At 41.6% G+C, this 20642-nt stretch overlaps 1 protein-coding gene across 1 annotated transcript; it reads right to left on the bottom strand.

Moving 5' to 3' along the window:
* Nucleotides 1-75: 75 nt before the first annotated feature.
* On the bottom strand, nt 76-20077 carry TMEM263 (transmembrane protein 263). The gene is made up of 3 exons (XM_079774615.1): nt 16759-20077; nt 4781-4847; nt 76-2923 (listed from the first exon to the last, which is right to left on the bottom strand). Exons 2-3 carry the CDS (start codon nt 4842-4844, stop codon nt 2637-2639), a joined length of 351 nt encoding a protein of 116 aa, XP_079630741.1. The 5' UTR covers nt 4845-4847; nt 16759-20077; the 3' UTR covers nt 76-2636.
* Between the last annotated feature and the right edge of the window lie 565 nt (nt 20078-20642).

The raw sequence follows: 20642 nt of genomic DNA on the forward strand, positions 1-20642 counted from the left end.
TCCTTTATTTCCTTAGATCTTTATGAAACATTTCATATTTTGTAGATCATAGTGTTTTATTAACAGATTCATGTATTCTTTTCTCATTCCTTTAATACAAAAAAATTCATTCATCAGTTATTTTCATCTAAGTGCAGGACTCATAATATCAACATTATTAGATCAGTCATTCAGTGGGTCACACACGGTTACCCTCATTGTGCAAATACCCACTCAAAAGAAAAGCTGAATAACAGATACCTCCAGGTATGTACAACTACCTTAGTTTCTTAAAGTGAACTAGTACTGTTTACAGGTCAAATGCTAATCTACAAAAATAAACTGAGAGACTCAAGTGTACAGCTATACATATCAGATGGCAAGTTCATTTCAACAAGAACCTCCATGACTAACTTCATTTGTACAGTTCTCTGCTATCATTGCAAAAGCCTCTCCTGAACAAAGTTACAGTTTAGAATTTAAAACAAACTCGGTAAGATAAAATGTACCAGGTGGCTTTTCTGTAGCAGAAATTAATCACAACCATTTTATTTTCCTCAAGCAATTTTAAAGATAAGCAAAGTTAAAAATAAATATGCAAGCATACAGTGAACTAAAGTATATTTAGAAATGCAGGTATAAAGCACAGCAGAACCTATGACTAGAGAAGATAAATTAGAAATATGACCTATTAATGAAGTAATAATTTCTTTCAAATAGCAGGAAACAAGTTCTCCACTACCATTATTTTAGGTCATTATTTGTGTTCATCTATTAATTTTGGATTTAAAAAAAAAACCACCTTTGCTAATTATGACATCTGACCAGATATACCAACAAGTAAGTATACCTTAAATAACACGGCATGAAATAAAAGGCCATTTAATTTCTGATGAATTGAACTCCTTAACAGCTTTTCCGTTTTATATACTGTAGTAAAGTTCAAGAACCTTTGTAGATTTGCTTAAAATCCCTACTGGTATTTATGAAAGTTTTAAAAAATAATGTTCTTATCCAGTTCGTAATCCACATTATTAATGTAAAAATTCTTTGTTGTTTATAAACAGTTCAGCCTTGGGTGCGAAAGTGATCTGTTTTAAGTTCTCAGGGAGGCTATTTCACTTATTTACTCCAGAGCATCATACCTTTCCTTCCCTCCCTTGCAAGGAAAAAAAAAAATCTGCAGAATGGAGGCAAATATCTGGACTTAAGTATAAACTAAGATTTTTTTTCAGGATTGGATTATAACCCTTAGTTAAGAGGAATGCCAAATGTGTGTGTGTGTGTGTGTGTGTGTGTGTATGTATGTGCCACTTTTAAATTTTTTATGAAACAAGAAACAAAAAGATGAATTTCAGCTAAGTCATATTCTTTGAGAATGAATGAGACATGATGAGATATGTTAAGACATGACACACTTATCATCCGCAATCAAAAACTTCAATTCCCTGCCTGAATTTGACTTCAAAAACGATACAAAGTCTACAGCTGCTTTAAAGGATGGTGAGATAACATTTTAAAAGCCTATAAACCATTGAAAGCACTTATATATTTTACATTCAAAACTAATCCATGGAGCCCATTTCATTCCATTTAAAAGGCAGCTCCCACATATTTGTGGCTCTTTTATCATGTTTTTAAAAAGACCTGCTTATAATTTAAGCCATCCAAGATGTAAAATAAATGTGAAGTATTCTTTTTATATCTGGGATGTTATAGGTAATTTTTAAAAACTGAAAATTATTTGTCCATCCTTAATCTGAAACTCTTCCAACAAAGCTTCTGACTAGCAAAGACATGTTCCTTAGGCACTGTGAGGTGTACTGATGATGGAGCATGAACCCAGGTTGAAGCATATTGTCTGGTCATAACTACAGACAGATAACAAAAAGTTAACCACTATCTAATCTGCTAAGAGCAAGAAATTCCTTTACCCCACGACTCCTGAGATTCTTAAAGAGGGAAAACTGAACTCATACAAACAACTTTTAAGAGAATCCATATATAATTCTAAGAACTGCACAATTAGGGTGTTAGAAAAGATGTTTTCTTTTGTAAGGCATCGATGATGAAATAAATATAATGTATATCTAACAAAAGATGGTTAACACTCAGGATCATAAAACCCTTTATCTTTTCTTTTAAATTTCTCTAAATATTGCTACTTTTACCAGCTTAAATAAGAAAAGAATGCCTCTTGGCCTAATCAACTATCATTATAAAAACACTAAGACATCTGAAACTAGTAGGCACATCAAAATTACAGTTTATGTAGTTCAAGGTTCCCTTTTTAAGGGACAGATGTGTTACCTGGCACATTATACATATGGAATTGTAAAGATCATCCACTAAATTCAACTTTCACATTTTTAGTTAAACTAAAAGACTTATAGTAAATACTCAAATATATCTTCAGTTACAGCTGATAAGTGTAACATTTTACCAGATAAAAAGCTGGAATTTAAGTATGAGAAACCTTCATACACTGTGCTAGTATTGGTCTCTTCTTTTTAGAGGAAAGCCAGTCATCAATACTTTCAACACAGCAGTTTAAGAAGATAAACGTCCAAAACAGTTGACTTAGTTGTAGTCCATAATTTAGCAATTCAATGCCACTGGCATCATAATGCTGTAGAGAGCAAATGTATCTCCATATTTTAGTCAGATTTGTCTTTCTTCTTTCCTGTTAAGGGCACTTTGTTTACAACTGCAGACCCAACAGCTGTAACACCTCCAGCCACAGCAGACACGCCCCCTTTCACCAGCCCTATTCCCATGGAAGGCACAGTTGTAACAGCTGTTTTGGTCACCTCCAGACTCTTTCCACCAATCCAAGCCACGCCACCAATGGTGGCACCAACAGCTCCTTTTGTAACACTGAAAATACCGCCAGTCACACGGGACAACATGCCTGGTTGCTGCTGTGGGTGATCTTTCATTGATCCTAATGAGAAAATAGAATGATATTGTTAGATATGTCTACAAAAAACATTACAAATCAAGTAACCTACGACTTCCTAACAATCAGGAGGTTGTTTTGAAAAGGTCGACCACATTACAAATGTCCATGTTCAGCAATGTCTAAACTTTTAAAATCCAAATTTTTTATTTAAACTATTTTGAGTAATAAACAGTTAACATAAATTTTTAAATAGCTGAATTAAAAGGCTTAAGATATAGATAAGCATTTGAATATACCATAGTCATGCCTTACCTAAATATTAAATGGCAAATTTCAGAAATAAACAATTCATAAGCTTTAAATTGTGTACCATTTTGAATAACATGATGAAATCTTGACCCATCCCCCTCTATCCTAAGAGATGGATAATAATCAATGTCCATCACAAGATAGTTTGAGAGAGGGAGACCACATTCACGTAATTCTTTTACAGTATATCGTAATTGATCTATTTTATTATTCTTGTTAATCTCTTGCCTTATAAAGTGAGTTTTATCATAGGCATATATGTATAGGAAAAAAACATAGTATTCATAGGGTTTGGTACTATCCAAAGTTTCAGGGATCCACTGGGGGGGTCTTTGAATGTATCCCCTGTGCATAAGGGGGAACTACTGCATTAAGTATAAAATTATGATGGAAAGGATTACATAATTGGTCATTCTTTTGTAATCAAGGTCAAGGTCAGTAATACTAGGGAAGGAGGAAAATCCTGATTTGAGGATAAAACATAACTGCTTCACATTGAACACCTCAAATAGGATCAGACTGCTAGGCTAAATTTGGTGCACAAGCATTTAATGAAGATAGTTTTTCTCACAAAGTCCTTATTAACTTTTTCACTGAGCCCTAACTTCTTTTCAGGGTTCTAGCCCTAAAAAATAAAACAAGGAAAACAGGTGAGGTGATAAATTTCTAGACTATTTCTCCAGCAAACTAAAGCTTAGTTACCTCCATCCTCTTTTAGGCTTAAGTATGAACTTTTCATTGTGTTTATTTTCCTAGTGATTTCATTTTTGTCTGCTAACATAAGTATAGGAAGAAAGTTTTGGACAATGGGTAACAGAACTGGGAACAAAATACAATACCTAGGGCTAGAAGTTCAGCCTTAGCCTCTTCCCAGAGACATCCTCATCCGTCTGCTACTGTAATCTATCTGGTCTGTAAGTCACCTAACATCCCTTATTCTCCAATTTGATTCTCTTTCTTACCTAATATGACTGTCCTGTACAAACATGCAGTTGTCCAAAGAGATCACTATTCGAATTAAAGGTAGTAATATTCTACACCAAAACCATAAATAGAAAATGCCCATCAAGACATTTAGCTCTACAGTTAGTGTTTCCAAGGATTGCTGAAGTAAAGGTAAGAATAAAATGATTCATGACATAACAATTTTCAAACTAAAGAGAATTTAAATTAAGCAGACCCTAAGACCATGTATAATATAGGAAGAGAGAGCTACCAATTAATAATGAGATGAAATGACAGGAGTTTAACAACAAATCACAAATACCTTTTTTTTTTTTTTGTATGTACAGTATCAACACTAAACACAATCCAACTTTCCTCAGCATCCCACCCACTCTTGTTTACAAATTAAAGGATATTCTTACTTGTGAAATGGTCTTAAAATAAGAGTAACAGAAAAATAAATTTTACATGTACTCATTCACCAATATCAGTGTTTTCTTTTGGAGGCTAAAAAGGTTTATCATAGATTATTTTTGGAATGTATTTACTGACAAGGTAGTTATTTTTTAAATTTAATAAAAACAATCAGAACTTGGATTCAATAGGATATTTGTTACATTCTTAGTGTTACAAATGCATACTTACCTTCTGGTGGTTCATCACTAAGGTATGATGGGATTTCTTGTTGATTTTTATCTGCCTGATTCATGATCTAAAAAAACACACACATATTTCATTTTAACCTCAACATGGGAGACTGCCACTTATCACATGCTCAATTAAGACTTAATCGGCTTTATTCAGATAAACAACATTTTAAAACACCCATCTTGACTACTTCTTGTTTCTCTCTTGTGGTATTTAAGACATACTTTCAGTTAAACTAGTGTACAATATAAATCTTATCTCAAACTAGAGGCCCGGTACATGAAATTCGTGTGTGTGTGTGTGGGGGGGGGGGGGGAGTGTCCCTCAGCTCGGCCTGCACCCTCTCCAATCTGGGATCCCTCTCACAATCCAGGACTGCTGGCTCCCAACCGCTCGCCTGCCTGCCTGCCTGCCTGATTGACGCCTAACTGCTCCCCTGCCAGCCTGATCGACGCCTAACTGCTTCCCTGCTGGCCTGATCAATGCCAACTGCCCTGCCCTGCAGGCCTGGCTGCCCCTAACTGTCCTCCCCTGCAGGTCCAGTCGCCCCCAACTGCCCTCCCCTGCTGGCCCGGTCACCCCTAACTACCCTCCCTTGCCAGCCTGGTCATCTCTAACTGCCCTTCCCTGCAGGCCTGGTTGCCCCTAACTGCCCCCTCCCCTGCAGGCCTGGTCCCCCCTAACTGCTCTCCTCTGTAGGCCTGGGTCCCCTGCAACTGCCCTCCCCTGCAGGCCTGGTCCCTCCCAACTGCCCTCCCTTGCTGGCCATCTTATGGCGGCCATCTTGTGTCCACCTGGGGGCGGCCATCTTGTGTGTTGGAGTGATGGTCAATTTGCTATTACCTCTATTATATAGTACTAGAAGCCCAGTGCACGAAATTCGTGCATGGCGGGGGGTTGTCCCTCAGCCCAGCCTGTACCCTCTCCAATCTGGGACTCCTGGAGGGATGTCCGACTGCCCGTTTAGGCCCGATCCACCAGGATCGGGCCTAAACGGGCAGTCGGACATCCCTCTCACAATCCAGGACTGCTGGCTCCCAACTGCTTGCCTGCCTGCCTTCCTGATTGCCCCTAACCGCTTCTGCCTGCCAGCCTGATCACCCCCTAACCACTCCGCTGCCAGCCTGGTTGATGCTTAACTGCTCCCCTGCCAGCCTGTTTGCCCCCAACTTCCCTCCTCTGCCAGCCTGGTCACCCCTAACTGCCCTCTCCTGCAGGTTGATCACCTCCAACTGCCCTCCCTTGCAGGCCGGGTGCCTCCCAACTGCCCTCTCCTGCTGGCCATCTTGTAGTGGCCATCTTGTGTCCACATGGGGGCAGGATCTTTGACCACATGGGGACAGCTATATTGTGTGTTGCAGTGATGATCAATCTGTATATTACTCTTTTATTAGATAGGATAGAGGCCTGGTGCACGGGTGGGGGCAAGCTGGTTTGCCCTGAAGGGTGTCACAGATAAGGGTGGGGGTTCCCTTGGGGTGTGGGGCGGCCTGAGCGAGGGGCCTGTGGTGGTTTGCAGGCTGGCCACGCCTCCTGGCAACCCAAGGGGAGGCCCTGGTATCTGGAATTTATTTTCCTTCTACAATTGAAACTTTGTAGCCTGGAGCAGAGCCAAGCCTGGGGCTCCGGCAGCCATCTCTGTGGCAGTTAATTCACCTTCTACAATTGAAACTTTGTAGCCTTAAGCGGGTGAGCCCGGCCAGGGTATGCGGAAAGCTTTGCTTCCCCTGTTGCCGCCGGCAACCCTGGCCTGCTCTCTCAAGCTCCATTCTGCCGCCATTTGTTTGAATTTGTTTACCTTCTATAATTGAAACTTTGTAGCTTGAGTGGAGGCTTAGGCCTGCAATGGCTATGGAAAGCTTGGCTTGCTCTGTTACCTGGGAAACCTTGCTCTCTGTGGCTGTAGCCATCTTGGATTGGGGTTAATTTGCATACTCGCCCTGATTGGCTGATGGGCGTGGCTTGGCTGGTGGGCGTGGCTTATGTAGCGGAGTGATGGTTAATTTGCATATTACCATTTTATTAGAGAGGATACCAACCAAAGAATGGCAGGCATTGTGTAGTACATGTTTCCCTGTTTTATTGCTGCTTCAACTTAAACTGAAGATGACTGACTGAAGAAAGTTGGAAGGTGGGGGTTAGCAGACAAAAATTTTAAGTGCTTCCTCTTACAGAATATTGGCTAACTCAACTGTAATTTATTTCCAAACAGAGTTAGAGAAAAACCTATGACTAAAATATTTTCTGAAAATTTTCTAAAAAAAATGACATCCTTCTATAGAGATGACACCATCAGTCTGAATCACTAAGAATGATTTTGATTACTTTTTTATTGTTGTTTTTAGAGCTCTAATAAGTAGGTAGCAAAAGAGTCCAAAATCTATGGGAAAAAATGTACTATGATTATCTCTAAATATAAGTAGTAAAAGAACCTAATAAAGCTATGCTAGGATGAAGAAAACATAAACTTCCTTTTCCCAATTTACTTTACGAATTTTTAAAAGTTTTTATTGTTAAAAGTATTACATATGTCCCCCCTTTTTCCCTATTGACACCTTCTAGCCCGCCTCCCACCCCAGGCCTTCACCACCCTATTGTGTGTGACCATGGGTTATGCATATATGCAAACAAGTTCTTTGGTTGATCTCCTTTACTACTTTAAAATATTTGCTTTTATAGTCACTTGACTAAGTAAAAATTAAAACAAGTCAAGACTGGCCTAAAATTTTCTTGCTTGGCCAGAAAGGGGGGCTGTGGTCCCAGCAGTCCACTAAGTATTCTGGACTACCTAGGCCAGTGATGGCGAACCTATGACACGCGTGTCAGCACTGACACGCGTAGCCATTTCTGATGACACGCAGCCGCATGCCAAGGATGAAACATTTGCTGCTCCTGAGGATGAAACATTTGCAACTAGAGTCTTGGAGTTAGTTTTTTCCTCAAAGTGACACAATACCCGAGTTATGCTCAGTTTTTTGGCGAAGTTTGACACACCACACTCAAAAGGTTGCCCATCACTGCTCTAGGCCCTAACAAGGCCAGGTGGTGGTTAGCTTTTAACTCTTGAATGAGATGGGGAGCCAATAAAAGGTACTGAACAGAGAGGAGTGATATGTTCTGATTTATACTTTTAAAAACAACAATTCTGGCTATTGTGGGAGAACATGCAACAGGAGAGCAAGAACAAGCAGAAAGACCTCTTAGGAAACTTAGAATAATGTATTCAAGGTTCATACATATTGCAGAACAGAGTGGTTTAAGTGGTCAAAGGAAAGTCAGGAAAGTTTCCCTTTCCTTAATGATTCCTAATGATTTTAAAGTACTGGATGATCAGATAAAAACTCATTCATATTTCCTTCTGTAGCTCAATAATTACGGCAAAAGTTGGTATATGAGGGTAAGAGAGATAGTGGTTGTGAGAAGTGGGATTTTTCAAAGGTAATTTTAACTTTATGTAATTCAACTTGCAATGCCTTTAAAACCTAAATCCTGTGTAAGTTGGGACTTCACTGTATCCCAGAGTCCTGCAGCACCTGCCAGCGTGCTTACATATCTTTCAGTTGCTGTAGTGACTCAGGCCACTTACCAAGAACACCTATCTTATGCTGGTCTGGTTTGTGAATTTAGCAGATTATTTTATACACACTTTAGATTTAAAGTGATAGTAAAGGAAGAACCAAGATGGCGGCATAGGTAAACAGCTATACTTGCTGCCTCTCACAATCACATCAAAATTACAACTAAAAGGCAGAACAACTACCACCCAGAACCGTGGGAAAGCTGGCTGAGTGGAAGTTCCACAACTAGAGAGGTGAAGAAAGTGCATTGAGACTGATTGGCAAAGTTCATTCTGTATTGGAGAGAGTGAGGGACAATGGGGCACTGGTACACTGCTGGTGGGAGAATCTTCCTGAAGAAGCACTCAAAAGAGTGAGTTGCCTCCGGCCATGCAGCATGCCAGCAACAGCCAGAAGAGCATTTATGGTCCTCTGACACCAAATCAGAGCTGCTGCTAGGATGAGTAAGGTCTGCAAAGATAACTCCCTACTGAGCAAGGCCAAGGGAGGCTGGCATGGAGCCATCGATGAGAGGGAGCTCAAAAACAGCTCTTGGGGATAATTTTAAAGACATATAAAATAAAAACTAAAAACAAAGTAGGCCTGAGACCTTCACAGTATTATTTTTAAAAAGCAAAACAATAAAATATCTTACTATTTAAAAGTAATAATAATAAAGAAAATAACGTGATAGTAAAGACATGTAGTAATCTCTGACAAAGAACAAAAACAAAAGAATATCAGGTGATGCATTCCTGGGAGAAGGAGTTCTTGACTGACCTGCCTCAATTTTAAAGCTCCCTTAAATCAGAATGTTAAATTTGTTTCCATTCATATTTATATTCCTTTAATTTATCATCATAGGTATTACATAGCATAGTGTTTACGGTTCTGGGATCAAAGAGCCTGAGTCTCAAATCCCAACTTGACCATAAACTGTATGGCTAAGGACAAATAACTTCATGGATCCATGTTGTTCAGGAAATACAAAATAGAAATTAAAGATATTCTAGCCCTAACTCTAAGGTGAGAATACTATTTTAACAAATTGAAGACAAAACATTCAGAAATTCCTGGCAGAGTGTATGTGTCCCTTCCGAAGGAATAACTATTTGAGAGCTACTTTCTTCCCCACTAAACTGTTGATTCCTGAGACATTTCGTCTAGCTTGTTCATCACTGTAATCCCAGTATCTGTATACCATACACATACAAATCTAGATCACTAATCAATAGAGGCTATCATACCCTGTACAGAAATATGGGGAAATTATATACACATTATACATCTTACATATTTTAGCAAGCGTTAAAAAGAGTTGTGATAGTAATTGCATGCATTTCAAAACTGCCTTCTGTATATATCCCACAAATCCCTACTAAGAGTCTTACCTTTTCCTCCTAATACAGAATCCCTTTAAAAAATATTTTTAATTTTTCCAAATCTATCTTACCTAATAATAGACAAACATGTAAACTGACCGTACCTCCGCTACGACCACAGCCAATCAGAGTGAGTATGCAAATTAGAAGGCCAAAGATGGCGGCTGCCCAGCTGCTCCAGGCGCGGAGTGGCCAGGCGGGGCAGGATGCCTGCTATGAGAGGGAGGGCGGGGGGCGAAGGGATGTAAAGGAGCGGAGTGCCACAGCGAAGACAAGACTGCAGACTCCGGAGTCTGCAGCAAAGACGAAGACGGCAGACTCCGGCCGGAGTGAAGTCCTGGGTCCCAGGTGCCGGAGGAAAACAGGTGCTGGAAGCCAAGGGAAGGAAGGCCTAATGCACGAATCTCTTCGTGCAACAGGCCTCTAGTCTTGTAATAAAAAAGACCACTTTTTTATACTGTGCTTTATGAAAGCATAAAAGATATGTGCAAATTCATCTAAATAATATGAATTACCTTTACCTTCCTGTGGGTAGGCAATAAGGAGCCAGGAAGCAGAATAACATTGTCAGAGCTGTGCTTTAAGAAGCTAACTGAAGCAAGAACATTTAGGACAAAAAGATTAAATACAGCAAGTGGCTAATTTAGTAGTTTAGGGAGATGGAATAACAGTCTGAACTCTGCCAGTTTTTCTTGTCTAAATAAATGTTTGGGCCAAAAACTTAGAAGTCACCTTTGATTTCCTTTTTTTTAACATTCCCACCTAATCACTGGTATATTGTTGCCTAAATAAATCCAGCATAGGACTTCTCACCACCTCTACTGCTACCACAATCAGTTAAGCCATCATAATCTCTTACCTGGAGTACAAAATCTCTTAACTGGCCTCTGAGCTTCCACCCTTGGACAGCTAGACCTTTCTGTCTAGCCATGTCATACTTTGCTTAAAACCTTCCTGCTGCTGCCTGTTTTTCTTAGAATAAAGTCCAGAGTCCATCCCTTCACCTCTGAGACCCAACATCTAATACTCTGATGTCATTTTCTACCATTCTGCCTCTTGCTCGGTCCAGTCTAGCAACGTGGGAGCTTCCTTACTTTCTCCTTAAAGGCTCTTCCCCTATATACCTGGCTTCTTCCTTATTTCTTTCAGGTCTTTGTGTAAATGTCCCCTTATCAAAGGTCTTCCCTGACCACCTTAATAATAATGGATAAGCACTCTCCTAACTCCTCTCCTTCTTATTATCACCTAACCCTGTTATATATTCTTCACTGTGCTTATTGTCGCTTGATATATGTATGTGTTCACTTTGTGTCTCTTCCAATTAGAATGTAAGGTCCATGAGAACAAGACTTGGTTTGTTCGCTGTTCTATCGCCAGGGCCATATCAATGCCTGATACATGGACACTCAAGTACTTGAACTATTTGGTATGAAGTAGAACATAACTTTGAGTATTAATGAGAGATAAAAGGAGAATAAGCAACTAAATAGACAGAGATGATGGTGAAGACAAGCAACAGGAGAGGAGAAACCATTTATTTCTGAGAGAAGATGGACTTTTAAAATTTTATTTTATTGTGGTAAGAACACAAGATCTACCCTCTAATAAATAAGTGTACAATACATTATTGTTGACTATAGGCACGATGAAAGGACTTGTGGGTTTTTTTTATTTTATTGATTTTTTTACAGAGAGGAAGGGAGAGGGATAGAGAGTTAGAAACATCGATGAGAGAGAAACATCAATCAGCTGCCTCCTGTACACCCCCAACTGGGAATGTGCCTGCAACCAAGGTACATGCCCTTGACAGGAATCAAACCTGGGACCTTTCAGTCCGAAGGCCGACGCTCTACCCACTGAGCCAAACCGGTTAGGGTGAACGAACTTGTTTTTGAACAGCTGTATTTGAAGATGCCTTCAGGGCATCCACAGAGGTTTAGGAGGGAATAGGATTTAAGGGGCTTGAAACTCAGCATGAGTCTGACTTGAGATCCTGAGAGTGGTTTGAAGTGATAGCTGAAGCTGTGGGAGGTGGGTGATATGATCAAGGAAAAGAGAGAAGTAAACTGATAACTGGACTGCTCATATTTGAGAGGTGAAAAAAAAGCCAACAAAACAAAAAAATATACCAGGAGATGAATAGTCAAATGAGTACACCCTCATGGAAGGCAAGAGATGAATTTATAAGCTTTCTAAAAACACACACTGCAGACATTAAAATAATTTATGAAGATCAAATACTATGGGGAAATGCTAATGTTGCATTTAGAAAATATAAAAGGCATATATCATTGATCCAGCTTTTTAAAAAATGCAGATAAAGAGACTGGAAGAAAGTATACTAGAGTGTTGACAGGCTGCCAGTATGGGGATGAGGGGGGCGGCAGGGGGGGGGGGAGATTATACACACACACACACACACAAAGCATTTCTACATATAGAGATGAGTATATTTTAATTTTCTACAGATATTGCTTTTGAAATGAAAGAAAAATACATATTTTTAAATCTTAGAAATCAGTGATATACATAAAGGACATTTTAAAAGATTATACAGTTCATCTACCTAGTTATTCTAGGTTTTCATCCTCAAATCAAGTTGGTCATCTGAAAAACAATGTACTTGAATCACAAAAGCTGACTGGAGGAAAATGACATCACTGAGTTTTATTACTGGTTATGTCCTTGGGAAGGGAACCGTGACAAACAACCTTATGCAGGCTATTACTACATTAACTGTACCACACTGTTAAGGAATTACCCACTAACTACATTTCTTTAGAGCTATTCAGAAACCTTTAGAGGTATTCAGAAAACTTTTTTTCCCCAAAAAAAATACTTAGCATGTTTTCTTCTTTTTGAGACCTGGCTTCCAGGACTCTTAGTTAAAATTCCTGCTCAACTAGCTAAGTTCCTGTGGCCTGGATAGTGTGTCCCATTTCCCTCATCCCCAACTCCACACCACCTTGAGACTTCACTCTTATTGCTATTATCTCTGGTCTGCAATTTAAATATCTTACTTATATTGTTACCACTTTGTTAGTACATGTTTTTGCTGTAAACAGACACAAAGTATTTATGGAATTAGTGGGATAAAAATGCATAACAATATATGGTCCAACTTTTTGGTTAAAAAAAAAACCACGAAACGTTTTAAGCTAGAATCATGCTTTTCAGATGTACATCTTTAAGATTAGGCAATGGTATGCCAGGGGCTTCAAGAACCACAAGAGAGACATGCTACTTGCATTTTAGTATAGTACCCAGTAATTTAAAATACTATTTAATTTTTAAATATACACTAATTAAAAAGAGAAAAGCACTTGAGAATTTTTAAAGATTACTAGACTTTCAAGAAATTTCATTCTAGCCTGGAACTTATTCAGGATATACTCAGATTTACCAGCTCTCTTCCCAGCCCAACCACATCCCCATCTCCCCCATGACTTTGCTCTTACATTTGGAGTATTTGGGTAGAAAAGCTTGAAATATAGGAATCTAGATACTATTATACAGAAACACCCACAGTTACACTGAACATTGTTAGCTAAAGTTACCAACAGGATTATCAATAAACAATAAAACAGAAAAGCTGGAGTTCTGCCAGGCCAGAAGCCTGGCTCCTTAGACCAGAGGATCTTGTTATTAGAGGGCTCTGAAAGTCCTAAGAGGCTATAGACACGTGTATGTATGTGTGCGTGTGTGTGTGTGTGTGAGTTTCTTGTACATCACTGGTATTAACAGCAAGTATGCAGTATTAAAATTCCTCTAGAACAATTAGGGTAATAAAAATTGTGTAAATGCCATATGTAGAATATTTTTCTAAATTCTCAATTTGGTCACAAGACACCAAATTACCTTAAAAAGGTATTTTTTTGCTAAAATCCTTAACTATGCCATCTGTATAGATATATCACATATACCATTACAAACTTCTCCACACGTTTGTCAAACTTTTGGTGATATCACCTCTTTATGGATATTATCACTTTCTCACTAAGGATAAATAGTTTTTACATTATCATCCTGTTCATTATCATTATTACAAGGGGGCTGTTTCTCTTAAATTGGGAATTATGAAGACAAACACACCCTTAAACTCAAAATTATGAAAAGTAAATAATCTGCTAGTAAATTTTATAAGTATATAACACATGGAGACAAGTAACAACTGACTGTAAAAGTGTCAAAATGACCATTTTTAAATGTTACCCTTATACAGAATTATTAAATTCTATGTAAACTATCTGCCCTAAATTCACTGAGTCATTACCTCACCCACCATACATTTGAGCCCCTACTATGTGCCAGGCATCTATTAGTCACTGAAGATTTCAGTGTGATTAAGGACACAGGACTACTCTCAACCAGAGTTTACAATCCAATTTGGATACACTTTACCTGCACTTATCAATTTAGTTTCATTCAAAACCAAACAAAAAAAAAATCTGCTCTCTAGGAATTCATAATGCAAACAAGTTTCTATTTTTAAAAATGCACTTTTTTAAGGAAGGCAAAAACAGAAAACAGCCTTTAGGGCAGAACAAATAATTTATGGACATTTTACTATTTGGTCCTCACGTGTGAACAAACTATACCAACTTAAAACTGGTTATAAGTTTGTGCTTTTTTTAACAAACTGAAATGTGCAGGACTTGTCCAGTATAATAATATCATTGTTATTGCAGCTGGCAAATATATTGAGCAAGGATTAATAACAATTTTTCCTAGAGGATCATTTCTTCCAATAATAGAAATAAGTAAACAAATGCCTCTTAGGAAGCTTTCTTTTTAAAAGGAAAACAGATGAATCAATGTTGTTTGTGGATATCTGTAACACTTTACATATATGTAAAGTTTGCATTAATAATGAAAATAAAGTCTGAAAAGAGTGCATAAATTTGCCTGTGGTTAAACCCCTCTATGTGTACCAAAGGAATCTAAACAGCACTAACAAGCTGTATAAAGCTTTTTACAAAATCCAGCGTAGAGCAGTTTACCTTCAATGCCACTTCAAAAACCTGTTATTAAGCAGTAAGTGCTAATTTCCCTATAAAAAGAAGACTATAAATGAATTAGTTAAATTCTTCTACATATTCTATTATATAGGAACTTTGCCACATCCTCACTCCCATGTGAGGGTGAGTTCTTTGCCAAATAACTACAAGGAGTTTCAAATATATATTTATACAGGGCTTTAACACACATACACCAACAAGCAGTGTATAGTAAAACACCAGCTTACTATTTTTAGGCTTCTCTAGTTAACCAAGTATCCTGAACAGGCTGCTTTTAAGATGGGCCTTGCCTATTAAATCAACAGCAAATAGACTACAAGAAATGCACTGAATCTGGCAGGAAAGAAAAAAATAATCTGCCAGTAAAACTTGTGATTACCTAGTGACAAGTAACAACTGACAGTATCAAAATGGCAATTTTTGTGTTGCCCTTAAATGAAACATTAAGCAGCAATACAGTACACTCTCAAACCAGATAACCAGTACATCAACCATCTTCATAAGTTATTACCTCATTAGCTCAACAGGTATTTGTGTGCCTACTACGTGTCAGACACTGTATTAGGTACTGGGGTTTCAGCCTGAACAAGCATATAAAGGCCCTCTTCTGAAGGTGTTTATATATATATAATCCAGTGAGCTATCTTCAGGAAGTAGCAAGAGAGCAAATACTCAATGACTGAAACAAAGAAAGGTAAAGATTTCCCTGTAGTTAAAAAAAAAATAAAAATCTAACACACACACACACACACACACACAAGAACTACTTCAAGCTTTTCTAACGATGTGCCTACACGAAGACAATTTTTTACTGACCGTGGTTTCTGCTACATTTATTATAACAATGACTAAAGAAATGAAAGTGTAAAAAAAATCAAAACAGGATGCATATAGATTTATTAAAGGTTACTCCCCTCTTTAAAAAAACAACAGGTATGGACACACAGTCATGTACAGGTTGATGTGTTAATATTCCTGAGCACCCGCACCAGGGGAAGTTTTAAAGGCTAAACAAGAGCATATAGCAAATAATCACAGGCAGTAAACATTGTCATTTGGAATCAGCACGGTGTTCACAAGGGCGTAATAGAGCAAATAATTTTCCTTTTTCTCGGTGTTTGTGAACCTTTCCCGGCGGCCCCGTCTCCCCACACTGGTCCCTTTAGGTACTAGCAAGTCTTTTTTTTTTTTCCTTCCCTTTAGCAGAGGGAGTGACGTGGCAGGAGAGGCAGAAAATGACCCTGGAGGAGCCGCGGCTAGAGCTGAGCGCAGCACCTCCCTCAGCTCCACGTTGTACACCCCGCACCCCCCACTCCCACAGGAGTCCAGGATTTGTCTTCTCACAGAGAAGAGGCGATCTGTTCAGGAGACGGGATCCGACTGGAAGTGGGAGCTTGGGAACCAGTCTTGCGTGTGCTTAGCGGGCACACGGCGTTAATTCAGACCCGGGAGACTAATGCGCCAGCGGTCCCCAGTCACCCGGGGCGCCGCCGGCGCCTCTCCAGCCCACACTGGTAGGTTTAGGTTAGGCGCGGGGGTGAGAGCTTTCCTACCTGGGCAGAGCACCGGGAATGTCCACTGGAGACCAAGGTTTGTGTGCCCGAACCCCAGAGAGTGGTTTATCAACAGGTCAGGAGTCCGTGGGGCGGGGAGCCCCGCACAGCCGCTCGGCTGCATCCCTCTCCTCCCCCAGGCTGATGACTCCCCCATTCGCCCAGCATGACACCCAAGGAGCTAGGAAGTCAGGCGGAGGCTACCAAGGTGGGGTCCCAATCTCAAACCACGGCGGAGGAGTCAGGGACAGGTGAAGAGGGGTGACTCCGCCAGCGAACCTCCGTCGGCCCCCCAACATCGCCCAGCCCCTCCCCCTTTCCTGCTCGGTGCTCCCAAAGGCCCCACTCGCGGCAGCCAGGCCCGGAGAGGGGGGCGGTGAGGTGCAGAGCTAACGGAAGAAAGCGACCGACCGAGAGGGGGCCACAAGCCGGGACGGTGCCCCCCGCCCTGCCAGCCCGACTTACCGCCGGGGTCGGGGCCGCCGCCTGGGCCGGGGCCGGCGGAGGGAGCGGGCAGAACCAAGAAGAGCCGAGGCGGCTAGTGCGGCAGGCACAGCCTCGGGCGGTTGCGGGTTCCGGAGGCGCCTCCTCAAGCTGTGCAGCCAGACTCCGTTGACGGCGGCGCTGGCCTCTGGCTGCGGACGTGGCGCCCGCCGCGACCCGCCCCCTCTGCCGCCTCTACAGCTCCCGCCTCCTCCCGCGACTCGGGCTCCAACGCGCACGCGCACGCGCACCCCGGGCCTCTCCGGCGCCCACCCGTTTCTCGGACTGCCCAGCCCTCCCAGCAGCCCCCAGCCGCCGCCTCCCGCCTTGCGCACGCGCGACGCCCTCACCCCCAGCCCAGCTCCCGCCCCTTCGCCCCCTCGGAGCCTCCGCGGGAAACCCTGGCCAGTCTGCGCGCGCGCCTCCTCCAGGGGTCTCCCCGCCCTTTTCCTGCTCCGGCCAATCAGATGGGACGAGGGGCGCCGAGCCCTGGGAATACGGCGGCGGCGGCCCGAAGGGTCCCAAGCTCCAGCCCCGGCGGCTACCTGGAGCCGTCGTTCCGTTACCATAACGGTCGCCCGGAATTCAGAACCTTCGCCCCGGGAAGGTGGGACGCTCGCCAGTTTCCTCGGCTCTTTGCCCTGGGGTCTCAGCCTCCTTCCCTACCGGCTTCCCCTCGGGGCAGGGACCGGCTGGGCCTTCTCGCAGCCCCGGACTTTGGGACCCGCACGCCCTTACTGTGGAGGTGACAGGGGTGACGGACGGGAGAGCGTGCTCATCACTTGTTACTGCACATCTTCCCTGCCCTCAGATTGAGCTTCCTGAGAGGAACACCCCCTGGGTCATCGCCCGCGCCCAGCACAGTGATGCCTGCAGTGCCCGGGCCCGCCATGCACCCCGAATCGGAAACAGAAATGAACTGGACATTGGAAAACCTGGCCTCAGGCCGCTCCCTCGCTCCCACCGCCCAGCGCGGGGCCTCCCCCGTCTCCCGCCCCGGCTGAGGCCCGCTCGCCGCCCTGGAAGGTGCCGAGAGGAGCTGTCTGGGTAAGGGCACTGCGGGCCGCGGCTCCCGTGGGCCAAGCCTCGCTCCGCTGCCACGTGGGGTGTTAACCACCCCCCAGGTCCTTGCGAGGCCTTAACGAGGTACGCTGTGCAGAGGCTGCTGAACTAGATAGACGCTATCTATTAACTTTGCTTCTTTCCACACTTAGAAAATGAAGATGACGCTAAGTCAATTACAGGGTTTTTTAAAGAGAAGCAAGAGGTGGTGGGTTTGAAAGGGCTTTCTAAACGGAATTCCTAGACTGGTTTAAGATCTTCCTTCACAATCTAATTAGCAAGACAAAACATACACGTGAAGCAACCAATCAGTGACTCAACAGAATGTTTTTCCTGCTGCAAAGTCAGCAGGCTGGTGCAACTGAGCAACTGTTGACAAAAGGACAACCAAGGAAAGTACCTGGAAGAAGCTGACTTGGATCCACCTCTTCAGTGGAGTGGACTAAACATTGTTTTATGGTTTCCGCCTAATCATTGATTTATCAAAGCAGCCTATCAAATCCACTTAGACCAATGGTCGGCCAACTGCGGCTGGAGAGCCACATGCGGCTCTTTGGCCCCTTGAGTGTGGCTCTTCCACAACATACCACGTGCGTACAGTGCAATTGAAACTTCGTGGCCCATGCGCAGAAGTCGGTTTTCGGCTCAAAAGAAATTTCAGTCGTTGTACTGTTGATATTTGGCTCTGTTGACAAATGAGTTTGCCGACCACTGACTTAGACCATTGTGCTGAGACTATCAAGATATTTTAGTTTTCTAGAATTTAAAGAGGACATTAAGCAATCTTGTCGCTTTGAAATACGATTTGGGGCCCTGACCCAGTAGCTCAGTTGATTAGACCATCATCCCGTGGCAGGGCACATACAGGACTCTACCAATGACTGCATAAATAAGTGGAACAACAAATCAATGTCTCTCTCAAAAGTAAACTGGACAATTAACAGGTTTATAATTGTAGATTACAACCCAAAGTAAATTATTTTGCTTTTTAAAAAAATATATATTTTATTGATTTTTTACAGAGAGGAAGGGAGAGAGAGTTAGAAACATCGAGGAGAGAGAAACATCCATCAGCTGCTTCCTGCACACCCCCTACTGAGGATGTGCCCGCAACAAAGGTACATGACCTGGACTGGAATCAAACCTGGGACCCTTGAGTCTGCAGGCCAACGCTCTATCCACTGAGCCAAACCGGTTAGGACTATTTTGCTTTTTTATCCTCACTTTTTTACTACTCTTAGACTTACCTGGCACAATTACCTGGACTATACTTGGTTTGTTTGTTTGTTTTCTCTGCCCCAATATATTTTCTGTGATATAATAATAATAACTAAGATTTATTTGGCACAAGTTTTTAGTATGTATCATCTCATTTCTCCCAACAATCCAAAGAGGCAAGTACCATTATTATCCTCCATACTCATATGAGGAAGCTGAGGCATAGAGAAGTTAGATAGTTTACCCATGGGCCCATAGGTAGTGAAGAGCAGACCTAGGAATCAAACACATTGTTTTTTACTCCAGGGCCTCAGTTCGTGTGTGTTGTGCGTGTGTGTAGGTCAACCTGTTGGGTAGCCTAATGGGTTGTGCTTTCCTTCTCAGAACCTTCATAACCTTGGGCCTCAGTTCTTAGCCACTATATTCTGAAAAAGAGAAAAGACGTCCCTTATACCAAGTAGCTGGTCTGGCACTATCAGTTGGGTCTTGGTGTTTCTGGGAACTGGCCCGGCACAGCTAGTCCTTGGTGCCTCCTATTGAACAAAGAGTTTCTGAGAATATCAACATCAGGAAAGGTCGCTCCATGACCATGATGGATCAGGACAGAAATAAGACTACTTCATCATCAGTCTGAGCACTGACAAAAACTTGGACCTTACTCAAGCCTCCAGATGGAATACACCAACTGAAAATATCAAACTAATATGAGTGGCTGTTACTTCTTTACCAATTACAGCTTTAACCTCATTCTAATCTTCCCTTTTTCTACATAAGGTTTATTAAGCTACAGTCACAGAATTATCCCTGCTTCTTGACAGCATCTCATTTTAGAGCAAAGTCCCCCAAATCACCTACCACAAACTCAAATCTTAATATAAGCCCTTTGTAGCACCCTCTTACTAAGATCCTCCCAGTTCCCCATACTGTTTGTTCTTCCTGGCTGCAACAAGTAACGAGTTCAACTTGTTCAGCCACAGGTGTGTTCCTGGTGACCTTTGGCTAGAGAGCATTAACAATTTGGACTGTCCTATACTGTGCTTGTCGATGAAGTGAAAAGCATGCTATGTAGGCATTTCTTGCCAGTCAGAGAAACGGAACTGCTCTCCTATATCCAGCCATATGATTGTCACCCAAAAGTTGGTGGGGTTCCATCCTTTTTGTAGATTCTATATAGCGTGTTTGCTACATGCAACCTTACCAAAAAATAGTGAAAAGAAACAGATGATGTTGGAGTAAATGGACATCATTTTGCAAGGAAAAAAATAGAACTTAGGTCTGTCAACCCATTCCTTGCACCACATGTAAAATAACTCAAAATGGTTCATAAACTAAATGTAAAATTAGAAAGCTTTTAGAAGAAAACATAGAAGAAAATCTTTGTAATCTTGGGTGAGGCAAAAAATGTCTTGGATATAATACCTAAAGTACAATCCATAAAAGAAAAAAATGTGTTAAAAACTTAGCCTCTTTGGGTGACACTTAAGAAAATGAAAGAATAAGCAACAGGCTGGAAGAAAATATTTGCAAAATACATATCTGATAAATATATATTCTGTGTTCAGAATATATGAACAACAAGACAAACC

This window comes from Cnephaeus nilssonii (genome assembly GCF_951640355.1).
Source record: "Cnephaeus nilssonii genome assembly, chromosome: 6".
Classification (NCBI taxonomy): Eukaryota; Metazoa; Chordata; class Mammalia; order Chiroptera; family Vespertilionidae; genus Cnephaeus; species Cnephaeus nilssonii.

What these genes read in the sequence shown, in the direction of transcription:
- TMEM263 (XM_079774615.1), bottom strand. Translation starts at nt 4,844, where the DNA reads ATGAATCAGGCAGATAAAAATCAACAAGAAATCCCATCATACCTTAGT. An exon ending in TAGTGATGAACCACCAGAAG is followed by an intron (nt 2,924 to 4,780) that starts GTAAGTATGCAT and finishes TTTTCTCATTAG; the next exon opens with GATCAATGAAAGATCACCCA.